At 33.6% G+C, this 20550-nt stretch overlaps 2 protein-coding genes across 3 annotated transcripts in view; one reads left to right on the forward strand and one right to left on the reverse strand.

Moving 5' to 3' along the window:
• Window positions 1-9239, reverse strand: part of Vdup1 (arrestin family protein Vdup1) — an 89188-nt gene extending 79949 nt beyond the window's left edge. For both annotated transcript variants that reach the window (XM_072546124.1, XM_072546123.1), the window contains exon 1: window positions 9001-9239. In XM_072546124.1, the coding sequence (XP_072402225.1) occupies window positions 9001-9121 (121 nt within the window). In that variant the 5' untranslated portion in view covers window positions 9122-9239. The remainder of the gene's footprint in view (window positions 1-9000) is intronic.
• Window positions 9240-14307: 5068 nt separating this feature from the next.
• LOC140451623 (uncharacterized) lies at window positions 14308-15066 on the forward strand. Its single transcript, XM_072545469.1, has one exon. The coding sequence runs from the start codon at window positions 14308-14310 to the stop codon at window positions 15064-15066; it is 759 nt and encodes a 252-aa protein (XP_072401570.1).
• Window positions 15067-20550: the final 5484 nt, after the last annotated feature.

Genomic DNA, 20550 nt, shown 5'->3' on the forward strand with positions numbered 1-20550 from the left:
AGGCATGCCAAGGAAAATTCAGGCAATAATTCGAGCACGCGGAGTAAACGTTCATTATTAAAATGAAATGAAAATATTGTATATCATCATATCTCTATGATGAAAGGTAGACTGTTAGTGATCTAATAATAATACTTTTGCTATTTATGGTGTGTTTACAGTGGTTTGTTACTAATAATAAGAACAATGAACCATAATTCTTGTAGGAGAAAGATTCCTGAAGTACCTACTAAAAAGTTCTGCGAATTCTTCTACTGCATTTACAGGTAAGCTACCTTTTTGCTCATTATTTTTAAATTATTAAAAAACATAACCTCAAAAGGATAATGTAGTGATTTGATACCAACCTTAGACTAGCAATATTATTAAATCTTTTACAACTAATATTATACGCTTGTTTAATTTCAGAATCAAATAATACACCAAGCAATGATGTTTTAAATGAAGAGCATATTATTAGAGATGCCTTGAGTTGTGATAACGAAGATCAGTCTGATATAGAGAAAAGTTCTGATAAACTATTCGTAGTGGAAATGAAATAAGATCTGCATTACTAAAATGGGCAGATACCGTCATTCCTGACAGTAGCATAGAAGAAATCATACTACGGTCTTACAAATGTTACGGCCAGAATAAAAATGTTAGCATTAATACTTGTTTAAAAAAGTAAAAATTATCATCCAGAAGTTTCTACTAAAGAGTAATACCCACATGGAGGCGGACACTGTCCATGCGCTGATAGAGCGAAAGAAAAAACTTAACATTTCTATTTACACGCCCTGGAACTGGCAGCAGTTAGTCAGACAAACCTCAATGAAATATACCATACATACTATGGAACTAGAAGAATATAAAAATTTAAGGTCTTTATATAATGTCAAAACATCTTAAAATCCGCCTTTGATTAATAGAAAAGAGACATTAACAAACAACAAGTTCTTCTGTCAAACTGTGTTTAACTGCAAGTTAAACAAAACAGCATTGGAACTATGTTTTTAAAAAGTAATTTTCAAGACGAAAACTTGGAGATTGACCTTGTTAGGATTCGAAGGCGACACCTTACATTACCAAAAGATTTGCAACTGGTATCACAAAGTCCAATACTTATACCACAACAAAAGTATAACGATCTATTGGCATTACTATCAAATGTTCCAACATTTTGCCATGATTTTTATCAAAACTTAAAGCATACCTACTAGTAATACTAATAGTGACTATCCAGAAGGAGACTTACTTGAGGATGAGTGGTTTGTACATAAAATGCCATTTTTACATACATATTTGTATTTGTAAAGGTAAATTGTGTGGTTAAATAAATTTTGTCAGTAAAAGTCAAATAGGATTGTAGTTGTTATTGTATACCCCATACTAATTCTTACAGTACAATAACTTTATTAGATGGATACAACACCATGTCCGTTAAAAGGGTTTAAAAACACAGGAACAACTTTGTTTTTAATTATAACAAATGTATTATGTAAATAACAATAAACAGAATGTTCTAGTAAAATATTGTTTCGATATCTTAATAAAGAGCTGCAGCAATAATACTTTTTGGTGAAAAAAAGTTTAAAACTGCTCTCCTGTAAAGTTTTAAAAATGAACATAGTGTTGATTCCTTCCGAGGTACAGATATTTGCATTTATTTTTTTTTTCTAACTTGCATAATAACTGCCTTTTTTAGTTTTTCCCTCTCTTTGTAGCAAACACCACTTATTTGGCTTCATTATCACTGTATAGTATATATATCACTGTATGGTAAATACTTAAAGAACTGGTTACACTTCGTAAATACGTATACACAAAAAGTTGTCGATACGACTGCTGACGTCACACACCGTAGCCTCGCTGCAAGGAGCCGTTTTTCTAGCCTCCATCAAAATTAAAATTGAGAATTGATTTATCTTAAAAAATATTATATTTTTAAACAATTTCATGTTTACTATATTTTTATATATTTTATAATCTATTGAATTTAACTACATTTAAAAATTTGTGAACATCCCTATTAACTGTTCATTTAATTGTAACACAGTTATGGTACTCTGAATTCGAGTGGCAACTTTAGTTGCCACTGAGCACTAAACTAATTTATTTTTTCTTTAAGGTCTAAAGATATACGATTACCGTAGATGAGATTATGAAAGCTTATGAAGAAAATTACGGCTCAAGTTTTTTAGAAGAATCCACTCTATAGGAATAGTTCCTCCTACCGAATCTGCTGAAGCTGATACTGACGAAGATTCAAATTTATCAGGTGATGAAACTAAAGGAACTCAGAATCATCTATCAGGTAGAATCCTCAGATCGCAATCAATTGTTGAGTTGGATGAGGACATTGCCGACAATTATTCAAACAGTACAGTCAATATCTGTTTGGATGAGAAAAATATTGATTTGCAACAGCCAGGTACTTTAAAACCTATTGGAAACGAAAAGCTAAAAGTAATTGCTTCTTCAAACTCTGTTCAAACTCTGTTTGGTCTGAACATAAAGAAAACAGTTGGAATCATGAATGTGTTGCTTGTGTGAGTCCATTTCAAAAGGTAAAAGAAATAATAAATTAGACTTATAATCAGTAAGTAATCAGATTGTGAGTAAGTCTAATTTATTATTTCTTTTACCTTTTAAAACAGTTGGAATTTACTTACCATTACTATACGGTAATATACGGTATAAAATTCGGTAAATTCTTCGCTTCAAGCTTTCAAATGCTTTTTAAACCGATACTCTAATGGAACATATAATTACACAAACTAATATTTATGCCGGGCAAAAAGAAATGCATAGCTTAAATGTAAGTTATGATAAAATTTCTGTCTTCTTGGGAATAATCTTATTGTCTGGTTACCACCAACTGCCAAGTAAGCGGATGTATTGGCAAAATGGACCTGACTGCTATGCGGAGACGTCGATTCAAAGATATATTATGATATCTTCATCTAAATGATAACTCAAAAATAAACGCTGACAGGTTTTACAAGGTTTGCCACTGTTTGATTATCTAAATAATTCATTCAAGCAAGTACCAGTTAAAAATTCAGTTGTAATAGATGAGAGAATAGTCCCGTATTAAGGACCTTATCCTACAAAACAATTTATATGGGGCAAACCTATTTGTTTTGGTTTTAAATTGTGAGTTTGAGCAAACCCAAATGAATTTGTATCTCACGCTAAACCATACTGCGGTGCACATACAAAGCTTTCTGATACTGGACTCGGACGAGGAGGAAATGTAGTACTAGGACTTGCTGAATATGGCGACGTTCCTAGCAGAACTTAATTAAATTTTAACAATTTATTTACTTATGTGCCCTTACTCGAAGAACTGTCTAAACATGACTTGAGAGGAACTGTAACGTTGCGAGAAATGTGAGAGAGGGACGACACATTTCACATCTAACGGAAAGCTAACAGATATTAGATGGAATGACAATGCTGTTGCAATAGGATTGTCAAATTGCCACACAAAAGTGCCGTTTAAAAATCTTCAGCGGTTCAGTAAACGTGAATAAAAGAAGGAGATACAGCCTCGGATACCGGACGGAACTATCAGATGACGACACGCTCTATGACAACGGAAAAACGAACTGGTAAATGAAAACCTAAACACCCCATCACAAGAATCGCGTGCTGGAACATAACGTCGTGGAACGGAAGAGACCAGGAGATCATAATAGAAATGAAGAAACACAATATTGACATCTGCGCAATCTCCGAAACAAAGAAAAATAGCCAAGGAACATCAAAATACGGAGAGTTTACACTCATATACAGCGGAAAAGCTAAACAATAAAGAGCACATTGAGGAGTCGGAATTTTGCTGCATGATAAATACACGCAAAGCATTAAAGATATGGAATACATCAACGATAGGTTATTAAGAATCTCTATAGAATTGCGTAACATCACAACACACCTGATAAGCACATATGCCCCAGACATATCTAAGCCCACAGTAGAAACTGAAAATGTCAATCAGCAACTACAAAACACCGTAGATAACATAAATGCTAAACACAAAATTATCGTATTCTGGGATATTAATGCACGGATCGGAAACAATGTCATACCAGGTATAAAACAAAAGTACAACAAAGAAATAATTAATGAAAACGGCGAAGCACTAATAGACTTTTGCGCTAGAAATGAAATGAGAATCAACAACACATACTTTCCTCACAAAGACCAACATAAATACACTTAACAATAATCGAGGCCAGCGATCAATGATAGATTTTATAATCACAAATCGAGTGATAATGCCGTCACAAGTACTTGATGTCAGAGCCCTAACATCTGCTAACCTGGGGACCGATCACAACATTGTTTTATGCAAGATGCTACTAGAACGTCCGCAACGAAACAGAAAACCCCCAATGCTCATCGAAAAACACAAACATCGAAAAACAATATAGAGTCGTTAGCAACAGAAAGTACAAAACTCTTTTATGAGAACAGGATTACCAGCAAACTAAAAGAGATCGAGTTACAATCAGAATGGGGAGTAGAAGATACTTGGCAAAATATCAGGAAATGCATCAACCAAGCAGCAGAAGAAGCAATTGGAAAGCGGAAAATTAACACGAGGGCGATAAACCACACCAAACCGTGATTTTGTCAAGAGGTAAAAGAACTCTCTGAATTAAAACGCAAATGCTACCTGAGATATAAAAGCACACAATCGTAAGAAGCTCTCGCAGAATATGTCCAAGTAAGAAACGAAGTAAACGCAAGAATAAAATCAATCAAAAAAGAACATTGGGCTAAATTCACCAGCGACATGGACTACGACCTACATGGTGCCCAAAAGAAAGTATGGAAAATGGTTCAGAACAGGAAAAAACCAGTTAACGAGTTCGTGCAGACCAAGAGAGTACCTATAGAGACATGGCAACAGCATTTTAAGGAGCTATATGATGCTGAAGAAACGCTGAATATAAACGAAGACGAAGCAGATATAAATGCTACAATCAATGACGAAGAGGCAGAAGCAAAGATCAAGAAGCTAAAAAACAGAAAATCACCTGGAACAGATGGTATACCCAAGGAACTTTTAAAACATGGAGGCCCTGAACTTGCAAGTAAATTGTCACAACTATTTAACTAAATCTTAAACGACACAGAAACACCAGAGGAATGGCATAAGAGCATCACAATCTCCATATTTAAAAAAGGACAAAAAACTTGCCCACAAAACTACAGAGGAATAACCCTCTTAAATACAACGATGAAACTTTTCACGAGTATTCTTAAGGACAAATTGGAAAGGCAAATTACTAATGCTGAAGAACAACAAGGTTTTACAAGAGGGCGGTCTATAACAGATGCAGTATTCATAATAAAACAAAAAAAAAAAGAAAAAGCTATAGAGTTCGGCATACCAGCGTATATTTGATTAATGGAAAATAAAACACCGAACAACATAACAAAGATAGTCCATAACCTAAATAACAACAATGTAACCAAAGTTAGAGCAGGAGACCAATTCACTGAAAATATTCCAACACCGGGAGGAATTAGACAAGGCGACAGTTTGAGCCCCTTCTTGTTTAACTTACTCATGGGCAAAACTATAAACAAAGTAACATCTCTCAATCTCGGATACAGAATGGGTAAGAAAAGAATTGGTATGGTGTGTTACGCAGAGGATACAGCAATTATTGCTGAATCAGAACATGATCTTCAGAGACAGCTCCTTTAGTTATTTCAAATAAGCCGCCAACTCAATATGACCATTTCTACCAACAAAACTAAATGTATGACAATAGCAAAAGATCCGTTCAGATGTAAGTTAGTGGTTGAGAACAACCCCATAGAACAGGTGATGCAATTCAGATATCTGGGCATAGATATATCAAGCACACGACCCAGTAAAGGACCTAAGGAGTTAGATCAACAAAGCATCCGCATTGTCGGGATGTCTGCGGGAGATAGTCTGGTAAATCCGTATATGTGCACAGATAGTAAAATTAGAATCTACAAGACTTGCATACGACCGATCATGACATATGGCATAGAAGTGCGCGAAGATACCAACAAAACGCAACAGATGCTAAGAGTTGCTGAAATGAAAACACTAAGAACAATAGTGGGCAAAACAAGAAGAGACAGGATGAGAAATACAAACGTCAGAGAGCAGTGCAAAATTCAAGATATTGTAAGATGGGGAAGGCAGCGTAAGAGGATGTGGTACAATGATGTAAGACGAATGTATGGGAATAGACTCTCAAAAATTGCCTAGAAAAAACCCGCCCGGTTCAAGACCTCCCGGAAGACCACCTAAAAGATGGAGGGATAGTTAGCAATCTACCTCCCAGGAAATTAACCAGAGGCAGCTTCAGAATTAAACAGATCGAAAGATCTCCAAGAAGTAGAAGAAGAAGAGAAGAATAAAAGAAGGTAATGATTAAAATTCCTGATGCCGTTTTCCACTATAATTCTAATATGGGAGGTGTTGACCTAAATGATCAGTTCACTGCTCAATATAAATGCAAAGTTCGCAATAAAAAATGGCGGTGGTCGCTCTATGCTTGGTCTGTGGATAAATGTTTTGTTTAAGGTTGGCTTCTATATAGGCTTTTAGGTCCCGATTTACCATACTTGCAATTTAGAAGACAAGTAGTATTAGAGCTTCTTACAAAATATGGACGTTCTCCAACTAAACCCGGGCCGCAAACATCCGCTGTTTTAGAAGATTTAAGAACGAAAAAAAATCACATTATCGTGAAAGGAGACTCAAAGTACCGCCGATGCAAAATGTGCCAAAGAATAACAACATACTTGTGTAACAAATATAATGTGTCCCTACATGTGACTTGCTTTGAAACTTTTCATACTATGTAACTAGTATTGTTAAAGCACGATCAGTTTTTAATACATTTTTATTAAACAGAAAATTTTTTCTTATTACCAAACCGTAAGCGCTCCGTAGCAACTAAAGTTGCCACTCATTTTGACAACTTTTTGACAGACCCTGATTTTTGTTTTAGATTTTTTAGTAAATATGTAACACTTTTTGGTAATAAAATCTATAAAAAAATTACAACTTTCAAGCTTTTTTAGTTCCGAGCACTGATGGGTTAACACAAGAAAAAGAACGGAACATAAGCGATATTCAAACATTTTTTTAAAATTAATATCTCCTACTTGAAACTTATACAAGTATTACTCAATAATTCACCACATTTTTTCCCTGCGTTTGAGCATTGCATTACGAATAGACAAGAAATCTATTTATGTTGGACGCAAATTTAAAAAGTAAAGTTAATGGCAATTTAAAACTCAAGCAGAAGTCACTGAATATTAATGAATATTTGATACACATAAAACCAAAGTTCTTTATACGTTGTCTAATTCATATTTGTGTGAATTTGGATTTTGAATATAATAAAAGAGAACATTTGCAAACGATTGGAGGAGAAATGAGAATTCCAGTCAATGGAAAAAGTTAAAAAAACATAAACTTTTAATTTGGTATTTTCTTGTTTCTCTAAAAATGTACATTTTTAACAAAAAACATTACAGGTTTTTATGCCTGACATTCAAAAGCGCAATATATACTAAGGAAGGGGACCATAAAACATTGAACAGTTTGCATCAACTATAGCTGGCCTCACTAATGAAGGATGTAGTGAAAGAAAAAAGAAGCAAATGTACAATGACTCACTGATTTTTTTTAAGATAAAGAATAGTTACAGAATTAGTAGAGGTATAATGTTGGTAATTTGTAGATTAGTTTGGCTTATTATATCGTCGTCAGCCTCATTACTAAGGCTTATGCTAACTTAGTTTCTAATTAGTCATAACTTAATAAGTATTAACGTGTATTGACCCATATAATAATATATACATATGTACATGCAAGTAATATGTATTGGGTATACAGGTATTCCATTTTACAAAAAATCATTTGACTGACCTTCAGTATTTAAAAGAAAAACAAATGAAGACTCAAAATTTAAAAATATGCAGTATATTTACAAAGCTATAAATGCGTTATTTGTAACTAGGTATTTATTATCATACATCTAATAAGAACTGTACCCCTTTAAACTTGTTACAGGTATAAGATATTATTTGCCATTAAACAGTTTAAATATATCTTTTATTTTTAAATTCCTCCCACCCTGTATAGAAAAACGTTACTTCGTAACAGTGTCATGTGAAATGTATATTTGAAGGATACCATTACTAAAAAATATGCTAATCAGGTTAAATATAATTGATTTTGTAAAGAATCTGCAGATAAAAGAAAACATAAACGTGAAAAGCCTTAACTAGCCAAAAACAGCGTATGCCAATGATATGTGAAATAGGCAAGCAAACTCTAAGAGGAACTATTATTTTACACTTGAAATTACATATTTTTGGAAAATACCAGCGCCAATAAATCATGTAATAAATGTTAATACCAACGTGTAATTCATGTAAAGTCATAAACACTATCTACACAACGAAACTAATGAGTAAAAAATATTCACACAACATGATAGAAAGAGATTTAATTAAGTCTTTAAAAACAATGAAAAAATTGATAGTTAAACAATACTAAAAAAACTATATCAAATGATAAGTCAAATAAAGAAGTAATCAGTTGAAATATGGTCCTGTTTCCATGTCTAAGCTTAAAAAATCTTAATTTCTCCTACGGATGCAGCAGTCAACGTGTTAAAAATATATAACAAATCCTCGTACTTTTATAAAAATATATTGTGTGATATAAAACAAACATAAATATAATAGAATTTTAAGTGTTTTTAAAGATCGGTTTAAATATTAGTTGATAAATAAAATATACCTACTAATGGACTATAAAATATGCCTTTCAGTCGTCTTAAGATTTTTCAGGTAAAATGTACATATTTTTACCGCAATTTTTAAAATTCAGTGAATGTTTCAAGGGAGACATGAACACGAGGAACAGATGGTTAATGAGTTTTAAGAAGACTGACAGTCCATATTCACATACTGACAGAACTCATCAAATATTCTTACCAAGTGCAGGTGTATCATCCTGAAGTTCAATAAGAACTCTTCCCGACAAAAATTGACCCGGAAAGTACAATAAGGACGTGTTATCGAATAGAATGAGGAATTTCAGTAATTTTCTTGGCATCTTTTTATTTTATCACTCATTTGTAACGGGCACTATTGTCTACACAGTAATTTAACAACACTTCTTCACCTTGGACATGACTGAATGTTGGGTGTACCAATACTGAATCGGTGTGCCTAATCACTTTCAACAACATACAGGTGAGGGAATGGGTATTTCAAGGCCTACAGGTGACCCCGTGAAAACAATTTCGTTTCTTTAATTTTAACAAAAGCATATTACCAAAATTTAAAGGAATTTTTTACATCAGTTCCGCTAATTTAAACGATATTTAAAGATTTAAGAGAAAAATTAATAACAGATGGTTTAGCGGTCAATTATTAAAAATGATTTTCTTTGCTTAAGTTAGACAACCAACAAAACGAGTAAGTAAAATTATTGTAGAATACCTTTTATTCCATTCTGTAATAAAATAATAGGTTTTAGAATATTTTGAAGCAAATCTTGATTAAAAGGCATATACATAATTTGGTTTACATTTAATTTTTTTCATACTGTTGGGATTTAGTAACATAAATACGGACATCCATTGCCTATAAAATATTATAGTGTAGATAGATCTTTACCCCCTTTAAAACTTAAATTAAGAACACATTTGGCGTTTATTCCGTGTTTTACAATAAAGACTCGATACAGGACAGAAAATCGATAACGATAAAAAAGGAATACCTACTTACATAGAACTTTTGTAAAATATGTAGGTATACCTAATAGATATTTTAGACAGATCACGTGCTGATATATTTTATATCTACGTTATTTGACGTTTTTTTGGGAATTTCAATAGTCATACTAGAAGTCCTCAAACTCTTATGACTTTGTTGATCAGAGTCATTCTAACTAGTCATATCAGTTTTTCTGCAATTCGTAGAGACCTCATTATATCTTACATGCTTCGTGAAATGGAATCATAGACCTTTTTTAAATCAATTAATAGCATTGGTGTAATCCTACTATTCATAACTTGTCAGTTTCCGGTATGCTCCGCTCTTAGAAGACGCGCGTAAGGATCAGTGGTAATGTATCTGGTTAAAGCAGACACATGGTAAATACTTAAAGGCACAGATGGAGACTTATCACTTATTCCCGCTTTAGCTTTGCTCAATATTTTACGAATACTAAATCTGATAGAATGCTTCACTATGTCTTCATCAATACCAAAAATCATTACTTGAAGTATCTGATCCAGACGTTTACAATCAGCATATTTCTTCCTAACATCTTGTTAACGGTCGTGAGTTTCTCTGGCTTGATTTACGGTATCAGCAAATTAAACTTAAATAAGGTGTCATCAGATATTTTCAATATTATTTTCAATATTATTATTATTATATGGAGCTGAGACTTGGACATTACAAAAATGCAATTTAAAAAGAATCGAGGCTTTCGAACTCTGGTTATACCGCAGAGTATTAAAAATATCATGGACTGATAGAATTACAAATAAAGAAGTACTGGAGAGGGTTGGTAAAGAAACAGAACTAATCATCACTATACAAACCAGAAAACTGGAATACCTAGGCCACGTGATGAGGGGACCAAAATATGAAATTTTGAGACTCATCATTGTTAGAATATCCAACATAAAAAGTGGATGTTGTTCTATATGAAGTGACATTGTTGACAGTGCAATGAGTAATGTCATAAATAGGTAATAAACTACTGTCAGTCAAGTTTTGTATTGATCTGTATGTAAGAAGGAATAAAGTATAATTGTTGATGGCCAGACGTTTATTGGTGCATATTTCCTAAAGTACATATTTCCTTGTCTCTTGATGTCTTCAAACTAGAAGGAGGACTTCACCTAACTTAAATTATAACAGGTTTTGGGCCCAGTCCACGTGTGAACTGTGAACAGATTAGGTTCGTACTTCATTCAGTTTTGTTTGTTGTTATTGTCGGTGAATAAAATATGGCGACCAGCAATAACGATTATAAAATTCAAGTTGACAAACTCGAGGGTCCTGAAGACTGGGCAAAGTGGAAATGGCACGTTTCGATGTTATTACGTTCGTATGCACTTGAAGACATTGTAAACGGTATGTGTAAGTGTCCTGAGGTTAGTGAAGATTCAACTTCAGCGGAAATACAGAAGCATCTGCAATGGTTAAAAGACGATGCGAAAGCGGCAAGTTTGTTAGCAGGTACGCTAGGAAAAACTGTTGCCGAGCTCGTGTTGACGTGTACTCACGCTAGTGAAATATGGGACAAATTGCGCGCGAGATTTGAACGTAGCAGTACGCAACGGTTAAACATGTTAATTGAAGCCTTTTTTAGAGTCCAACGTGATGAAAAAGAAGATATTAGTACACATGTTGCCAAGTTGCAGAAACTGTTTGTAGATTTAAATGATGAACTGCAGAAGCATGATGAAAATGTTTTATCCGAAAGAATGTTAAATGGTTGGATCTTATCAACTTTGGGTAAGGACTTTGATAATTTCAAAGATTTGTGGGACACGATACCATCAAAGAATCAAACTTTGAATTTACTGATTGAGAAATTGTGTACCATTGAATTACGTGACCAAAGTACTGTAGAATCTTTTGCGTTCGTTGCACGCAATAGCCCGACAGAAAAATACAATCAGAACCAAAGTATGAAGTCAAAGAAAAATGTACATCGTGCAAAAGAAAAATTTCCATGTCATAAATGCAAGAAATTAGGCCATTGGGCAAAAGAGTGTCCGTTGAAAAAATCAGTTGAGAATTTAGGTAAGAATAAAAGTAATGATACTGCTTTTTTGTCTGTTGTTTTAAGTGCCTCATCTAACAATTGTATTGAAGCTGGAAAATGGTATTGTGACAGTGGAGCCACAAATCATATCACTACAGATAAGCAATATTTCTCATCTTATACAGAATTTGCTGAACCAGAAAGTATATCACTTGGTAAGAAAGATGTATGTATGTTAGCCCATGGACAAGGAACAGTGAAAATTCAAATGCATCTGAATAATAAATGGAAAGGTGCTGACTTGAAGAATGTTTTTTATGTTCCTGAAGCAAGTGCTCATTTGTTTTCTGTGAAAGCTGCTGCACAAAGGGGTTTTATTACAGTACTTGATGAAAAAGGTGTAAATATATATGATAAAAACACTTGTGAATCTGTAATGACTGGGTACTTCAAAAATGGCCTGTATGCACTTGATATACGTGTTATGAAACCGACAAATCCCCTTCAAGTAAACTTAGCAGAGTCAACAGATATGTTGCAAGTGTACCATGAAAGATTTGGTCATCAGCATAAGCAACACGTAAAGAAGGTATTGAAGAAAATGAATATAGACATTGATGGGTGCAAAGAAAGCTTTTGCGATGGATGTGCAATTGGAAAAATGCATAGATTGCCATTCAAATCTAGGATCAATCGACCACAAGTCATTGGTGAGCAGATCCATGCAGATGTGAATGGGCCCATGTCTATAGAATCACTGGGAAAAGCACGTTATTACGTATGTTTTAAAGATGACTTTAGTAAGTTTCGGAAAGTTTTCTTTATGAAACATAAAAGTGAGGTATGTACTTTCTTAGAACAATTTTTAAATGAAGCTAGTACAAATGGTCATGTAGTAAAGCAACTGAGATGCGATGGAGGGAGAGAGTTTGACAATAAGAAGGTATCTGAACTTCTTGTGAAGAGAGGTATAGAGCATTGTATCACTCCACCCTACACACCTCAGCAGAATGGTGTTGCTGAAAGGGAAAACCGCACCATTGTAGAGTGCGCACGTTCCATGTTAAACACATGTAAGTTGTCCAAACAATTGTGGGCAGAAGCATGCAATACTGCAGTGTACATTCTGAATCGTACAGGAAAGTCATCAATTGAAAGTAAAAGTCCCTATGAATTGTGGTATGGAAAGCCAATTGGAAGTTTGAAACATTTAAGAATATTTGGCACTGAATGTTATGTTCACGTTAACAAGAATCTTCGCAGTAAATTTGATGACAAGGCGATACATGGTTATTTAGTTGGTTATGTGAATGACAGGGATGGTTTTAGGATATGGATTCCATCTGAAAGAAGAATCGTATCGAGCCACGACGTACGATTTAAACCTGAGGTTATATGCAATTTGCGAATTGTTGAAGGTAAAGCCAAATCAGTGAACCAACATCAGTCGGAATGTTTTAGTGTGAATGAAAACTCCGAAAAAGTAAAAAGTGGTATCGGTGAAATTGTGGAATCTGAGAATATAAAAAGTGTAGAAGAAAGTGCGAGTGAAAATCAAGAAGTGAATAGAGAAGAAAGAAATAGTGATAGTGTTCAAGAATCTAAGCGTTACCCTACACGTGTTAGAAATAAACCAAAATTGTATAATGATTTTTTGTTAGATAAAGATCTGGAAAATGTACCTGATCTTGCCATGTTTACTATGTCAAATGAATTTGAGCCCACAAGTCTTTCTGAGGCACTGTCAAGTAGTCACAGCCATGAATGGAAATTAGCCATTCAGAATGAATTGACAGCTCTCAGAATGAATAATACTTGGGAATTGGTTGATAAACCTGCAAATACAAATATTGTTCAGAATAAATGGGTGTTTAAAATAAAGAAAAATGAAAAGGGTGAAATAGTAAGGTACAAGGCAAGATTGGTGGCAAAGGGTTTTACACAGAAATATGGGGTTGACTATTCAGAAACGTATTCTCCAGTCATTCGTTTTAGTAATTTTAGGCTTTTGTTAGCGATGGCTGTTGAATTAAATCTAGATACAGTTCATTTAGATGTGGAGACTGCATTCCTGAATGGTGAGATTGATGAAACCATATATATGGCTCAACCTGAAGGTTTTGATGAACCAGACTTGGAAAATAAAGTCTGTCTGCTCAGGAGAGCTATATATGGTCTCAAACAGTCTTCGAGACTGTGGTATAAAAAGGCATACCAAATTTTGTTAAAGTTGAATTTTAAACAATGTGAAATTGAACCATGTATTTTTGTTAAAAATAATGAGAATTCAATCCTTATTGTAGCACTCTATGTAGATGATTTTTTTGTTTTTTTACAATAATCATGATGAGGTTAAAGTTTTGAAAAACGAATTAGATAAAAACTTTCATATTAAGGATTTGGGTCCAATTACACATTGTTTGGGTATGAAGATAGAGAGAAGTAAGTCAGAGTTTGAATTGAAATTAACTCAAGAACAGTATATTGATAAAATACTTCAACGATTTGAAATGACGAATTGTAGCATTGTAAATACTCCTTTAGAACCGAATGTTAAACTTTCTAATGAAGGAATTTTGTATGAATGTCCTTATCAAGAATTGATTGGTTCGATGATGTATTTAGCGGTTTGTTCAAGGCCTGACATAGCTTTCTCTGTCACTTATCTTAGCCAGTTTAATAAGACTCATACGAAAGAACATTGGTTAGCAGCCAAACGTGTTTTGAGATACCTAAAAGGTACAAGAACTGTAGGAATTAATTACAGAAAGTCAAATGTTAGTTTAAGTGGCTTTGTTGACTCAGATTGGGCCAATAACAGTTCAGATAGAAAGTCATTTTATGGATTTATTTTTTCGTTGGCTGGTGGTCCTATCTCATGGGAATGTCAAAAGCAAAGAACTTTTGCTTTAAGTTCAACTGAAGCTGAATATATTGGCATAACTGAGGCAGCAAAAGAATCGTTATACTTAACATATTTATGTAAAGAAATATTTGAAAACAATGTTAATTGTAAGTTTTTGTTTGAAGGTTTTCCGATGGTTATATTTAATGATAATCAAAGTGCCATAAAGTTATCGGAAAATCAAGTATACCATAAGAGAACGAAACATATTCATGTCAAGTATCATTTTATTCGTGAAAAAATAGCTAACAATGATATTCAATTAAAATATATGTCGACGAATGAAATGGTGGCTGATATGTTGACCAAGTCGTTAAATTCAAAGAAATTGCAGTTAATCTGTAAGAATTTGAATTTAAAATAATGTTTATTTTGTTAAGGTCTAGTATTTAGCTTATCTACTTTTCATGTTGAGGGAGAGTGTTAGAATATCCAACATAAAAAGTGGATGTTGTTCTATATGAAGTGACATTGTTGACAGTGCAATGAGTAATGTCATAAATAGGTAATAAACTACTGTCAGTCAAGTTTTGTATTGATCTGTATGTAAGAAGGAATAAAGTATAATTGTTGATGGCCAGACGTTTATTGGTGCATATTTCCTAAAGTACATATTTCCTTGTCTCTTGATGTCTTCAAACTAGAAGGAGGACTTCACCTAACTTAAATTATAACAATCATACAGGGAAAGATTCAAGAAAGAAGATCTGTTGGCCGAACACAGAACTCATGGTTGAAGAATCTACGTGATTGGTATCAATGCAGATCAATTGATTTGTTTGGAGCAGCAAGTTCAAAAATAAAAATAGCCATTATGATTGCCAACCTCCGTAGGGAGACGGAACTTTAAGAAGAAGAAGGTGTCATCTGAGGTACGAAGTTATCACTTTCAACTATAGCTCGAAAATCTCATAGAACATCATCTGGGGTACGTAGTTCCCATCCAAAGGTAAGATAAGCAGGTGTGAAACCAGCAAACTGACAAACAGTAGTATTCATACCAAAACGAATACACGGTAGCTTTCGTTTCAGCTGTTACGGTCAGTTAATAAAAATGATTTTCTTTGCTAAAGTTAGACAACCAACAAAACGAGTAAGTAAATGTAATGAATGCAAAACCTTTATAAACTAGGTTTTAATATACAAGAAATTAGCATCGTTTTGTTTGAATGAATAACATGACAATTATATATGACAGTAACTAAAACTAAGATGATAAATGACAAACACAGTTCACAGACCACAGGACATTCACCCCAACTTTATTTTTGAACAAAGTCTTTAAGGTAAGCAGGAGTGTTTCTTTCCCTGGTACTTCTTCTAATAAGACTGTCTTTATTTTCTTCCTTTAAAACACTTTCAATATTACCTTGATCTTCCAGAACGTTAACAGGAGAAATATTTGGATTTTCCTCGCATATACTCAATCTAGGGCTTGGTGGATCTTTGATAAACTGTTCATTAGAAACCGCAGATTCCGATCCAGTAACACAGTCCAGTAGAGATGCATCTCCTCGTGGTGCAAGTTGTCTTAAGGCTACTGTTGTTTCTTTACCATCTTCACGTCTAACAACAGCATAGTTTGGATTTGCTTCAATTAGCTGTACTTCTTCAACGAGGGGTTCATATTTGGACTGCCTCACATTTTTTTTCATAAATACTTTTCCGGGGGTTATCAACCATGAAGGAAGCGCAGCTCCATTTATAGCTTTTCTGGAATGATGAAACATTCGCTCATGAGGGGTACTGTTTGTAGATGTACACAAAAGAGAACGAATTGAATGAAGAGCTATCTCAACTACTTCTTCCCACTGTTCAGTTTTTAAATGTTTAGATTTTAAAGCAAGAGAAATAGTTTTCCATATAATTCCATTATATCTTTCTGTCTGGCCATTGCCTTCAGGATTGTAAGATGTTGTTTGGCTTGTAGGTATTCCTTGTGAATGGAGAAATGTTTTGACTTCTTGAGACATAAATGCCCCCCCTTGATCTGAATGGATATAACTAGGTATTCCAAATAAAGAGAATAAGTTTGTAAGACACTTCACAACAGTTTTCGCTGAAACATCTTGACATGGATATACAAAGGGGAATCGAGAATATTCGTCAACAATTGTTAGGATATATTTGTTATGAGATCTAGATGGAAGCGGTCCTTTAAAATCCAGAGACAATCTTTCAAAAGGCGAAGTAGCTTTAATTAATCTCCCTTGAGTTTTCAAAAACTTGGGTTTTATTTCTGCACAGATAGGACAGCAATTGGTCATTTCACGGACTTCATCAATAGTATATGGTAAGTTACGTGTCTTTATCCAATGGACCATTCTGGTGATTCCTGGATGACACAAGGATTGATGTAGTTCAAATAGACTTGGTCGAGGATTTATTGAACAGCTCATTCGTGAGAAAGTATCTGGCACTACATTCTCAACTCCCGGTCGGTACTGAATATCGAAACTGTAGCATGATAATTCAAAGCGCCATCTGATAATCTTCTCATTTTTTATCTTACTTGTGTGGCGCATATTGAACATAAAAGAGACAGACTTTTGATCAGTTATAAGTCGAAAATGTTTACCTATCAAGAAATGTCTCCATTTTCTAAGAGCTTCCACTATTGCATAAGCCTCTTTTTCTACTGATGAATGATTTCTTTCACTTTTTGATAAGGTTCTTGAAAAGAAAGCAACAGGCCTTCCGCCTTGGCTAAGAGAAGCAGCAATACAAAAATCTGAAGCATCAGATTCAACGATAAAAGGAATCTTGTCATCAATCGTAGTAACGGCTGAAGAAATAATTTCAGATTTAAGAATTTGGAAAGCTTCAGCTGCTTGTTCTGTTAAAGGAAATGTATTGCAGTTTTTGTATCTTTTCTGAAAATTGTGGGATAAATTTGGAATAATGTGCAAACATTCCGACAGCTCTCTTTAGTGATTGTGAATCGTTTGGTAAGGGTAACTTCTTTAATGGTGCAAGTCTTTCAGGATCAGGTTTTAAGGTCTGATTTTCTATTTGATAACCCAAAAGTTTGACTGAATTTAGTGTATAAGAACTTTTATTTTGATTTATTGTTAGATTGTATTTCTTCGCTACTTCCATAAATTTATTAAGATTTTCATTATGTTGTTGTTGATTTAATCCACAAACCGTAATGTCATCAAGATATGCATATACACCTTTTAAATGTTCGGATTTAATAATACCATCGATAACCCTTTGAAAACAAGCCACTCCGTTGGTTACCCCAAAAGGAATCCGGCAAAATTGGTATAGTTGGCCGTTGGCTTCAAAAGCAGTGTATATTTTCTCTTCATTTTTGATTGGAATTTGATGGTATGCATTTTTAAGATCAATAGTACTGAAGACAGAATATCTTGCTACTTTTCTAACAATATCTTCAACATCTGGGAGAGGATAGGCATCTAAGTAAGTAAATTTATTAATCGTTTGTGAATAATCTACCACCATTCGCTTTTTGTGTGTTTCACTTTTTGTAATAAGTACTTGTGCACGCCAAGGAGAGTTGCTTTCTTCTATGATTCCATTCAATAGCAGATACTGTATGTCGTCAGATATGAATTTTCTATCTTCAGTTGAAAATTTTCTTGATTTAGTTGCCCTCGGTTTGCAATCATTTGATAGATTGGAGAATAATTTGGGTGGCTCTATATTTAAGTATGCCAAACTACAAATGTTATCTATACGATCAATAACTAAAGGCATTTTTGAGCCAGCAAAAGTGATTTCTAGAGAAGAATGTTGTTTAAGCAAGTCATGACCTATAACTACATCAGCACATAAATCTTGAATTATTGATAATTTGACATTTTTATAGGAATGTTCGTTTATTTCTAAATTAACAAAGCAGTGTCCTGAGATAGTCGTTCTGAGTGCTGTTGAAGCCATTATTATGCTTGCATGACTTCTAAATGTTTTCACGTTTATAGACAATGCATAATTCTTACTGATATATGACTCAGAACTACCTGTGTCTATTAAACTTTCAGTTGTATTTCCATTCACCTTTATCTCAGTAACACTTTTAGATAAGCATTGAGGGGCAGCAGCAAGATTTCTAACATTGGAACTAGATGTAGTAGTAGCTAAAACAGCAGCTGATACTGAATTGGGCATCTGAAGCCTACATACCTTGGAAAAATGTCCAACTTTCGAGCATTTCTTACAAACTTTGTCTCTAGCAAGGCATAGGCTACGAGGATGCCTTTCAGTTGATCCACAAAAGTAACATTTCCAACTTTTCACAGCAGCAGAAGTATAATTAGTGTGCTCTCTGGTTTCGGAAGAAATTGCATTAATAATTTGTACAGGAGTTGTATAAGCCTCAGAGTGTTTTGAAGCTGACTCCAGAGACTGGGCTTTCACTATGGCATCTTGCAGAGTAATAGTGTTGTTTTCTAGTAAACGTTGTCTTATGTCATTAGAAAGAAAACCATTAATAAAAGAGTCTCTTATATAATCTTCTCTATTTTGATCTGCAGAAACGGCTAGAAAATTACAGTCTTTGGAAAGCACTTTAAGATGTTGAACGTATTGACCTATATTTTCACCAGTTTGTTGTTTTTTTGTCATTAGGATATGTCTGGCAAAAATTTCATTTTTGGGTTTAACAAAAGCTGCTTCGAGAATACTTTTGGCTTCAGAATACTTTCTACAATCAGAGATGAGTTCATAGATATTGTTGCTCACGTAATTTACCAGTAGTTTGAATTTCTCCTCCTCTGAAACATCAATCACAGAGGAAATAAAGTTTTCAAAGGTAGCTTTCCAATGCATCCATTCTTGAGACGATCTAGGAGAGTTAGGATCTGCATCGAATCTGTCTGGTCGTAGTAGCTTATCCATATTTGATATTTCTTGTATATTAAATTGTAATGAATGCAAAACCTTTATAAACTAGGTTTTAATATACAAGAAATTAGCATCGTTTTGTTTGTATGAATAACATGACAATTATATATGACAGTAACTAAAACTAAGATGATAAATGACAAACACAGTTCACAGACCACAGGACAGTAAAATTATTGTAGAATACCTTTTGTTGCATTCTGTAATAAAATAATCGGTTTCAGAATATTTTGAAGCAGATCTTGATTAAAAGGCAAACATACATAAAATGGTTTACTTTTAATTTTTTTCATACTTTGAGATTTAGAAGATAAAATACGGAAATCCATTACCCATAAAATATAGTGTAGGTAGATCTTTATCTCCTTTTAAAAGTACTTAAAATTAAGAACACATTTAAAAATATGTCTACTTGGCTTGTTTTCTCCATTTCACAATAAAGACTCGAAGGACAGAAAATCGCAAACGTTAAAAAAGGAGAACTTATATAGAACTCTTGTAAAATTTGTAGGTATACCTAATAGATATTTTAAACAAATCACGTCCTAATATATTTTACATCTAGGTTATTTGACGTTTTTTTTGGGGAATTTCGCAAACTGGAAGTCCGACAACTATTGTGATTGTGTTGATCAGAGTCATTCTAACTAGTCATATCAGTTTTTCTGCAATTCGTAGAGACCTCATTATATTTTACATGCTTCGTGATATGGAATCATATACCTTTTTTAAATCAATTAATAGCATTGGTGTAATCCTACTATTAATAACTTGTAAGACTGATAAAAAATAAACTAAGAAATAGTTTACTTCAATTTAAATATATTTTGGTGAGATCTGTTGATTTTGTAACTAACAAATAAATGAGCACTGACAATAAAAGAAAATACAGAATAAAAGAAGAACAACCGGTAAAATAAAAAAAAATACAATTCATTGACATGACTACATTGTTATTGTCTCTTTTTTTTTATCTTAG

This window comes from Diabrotica undecimpunctata, chromosome 10, assembly GCF_040954645.1.
Source record: "Diabrotica undecimpunctata isolate CICGRU chromosome 10, icDiaUnde3, whole genome shotgun sequence".
NCBI lineage: Eukaryota > Metazoa > Arthropoda > Insecta > Coleoptera > Chrysomelidae > Diabrotica > Diabrotica undecimpunctata.

Excerpts from the sequence above, each read along its gene's own strand:
- LOC140451623 (XM_072545469.1), top strand. The coding sequence starts at position 14,308 with ATGACGAATTGTAGCATTGTAAATACTCCTTTAGAACCGAATGTTAAA.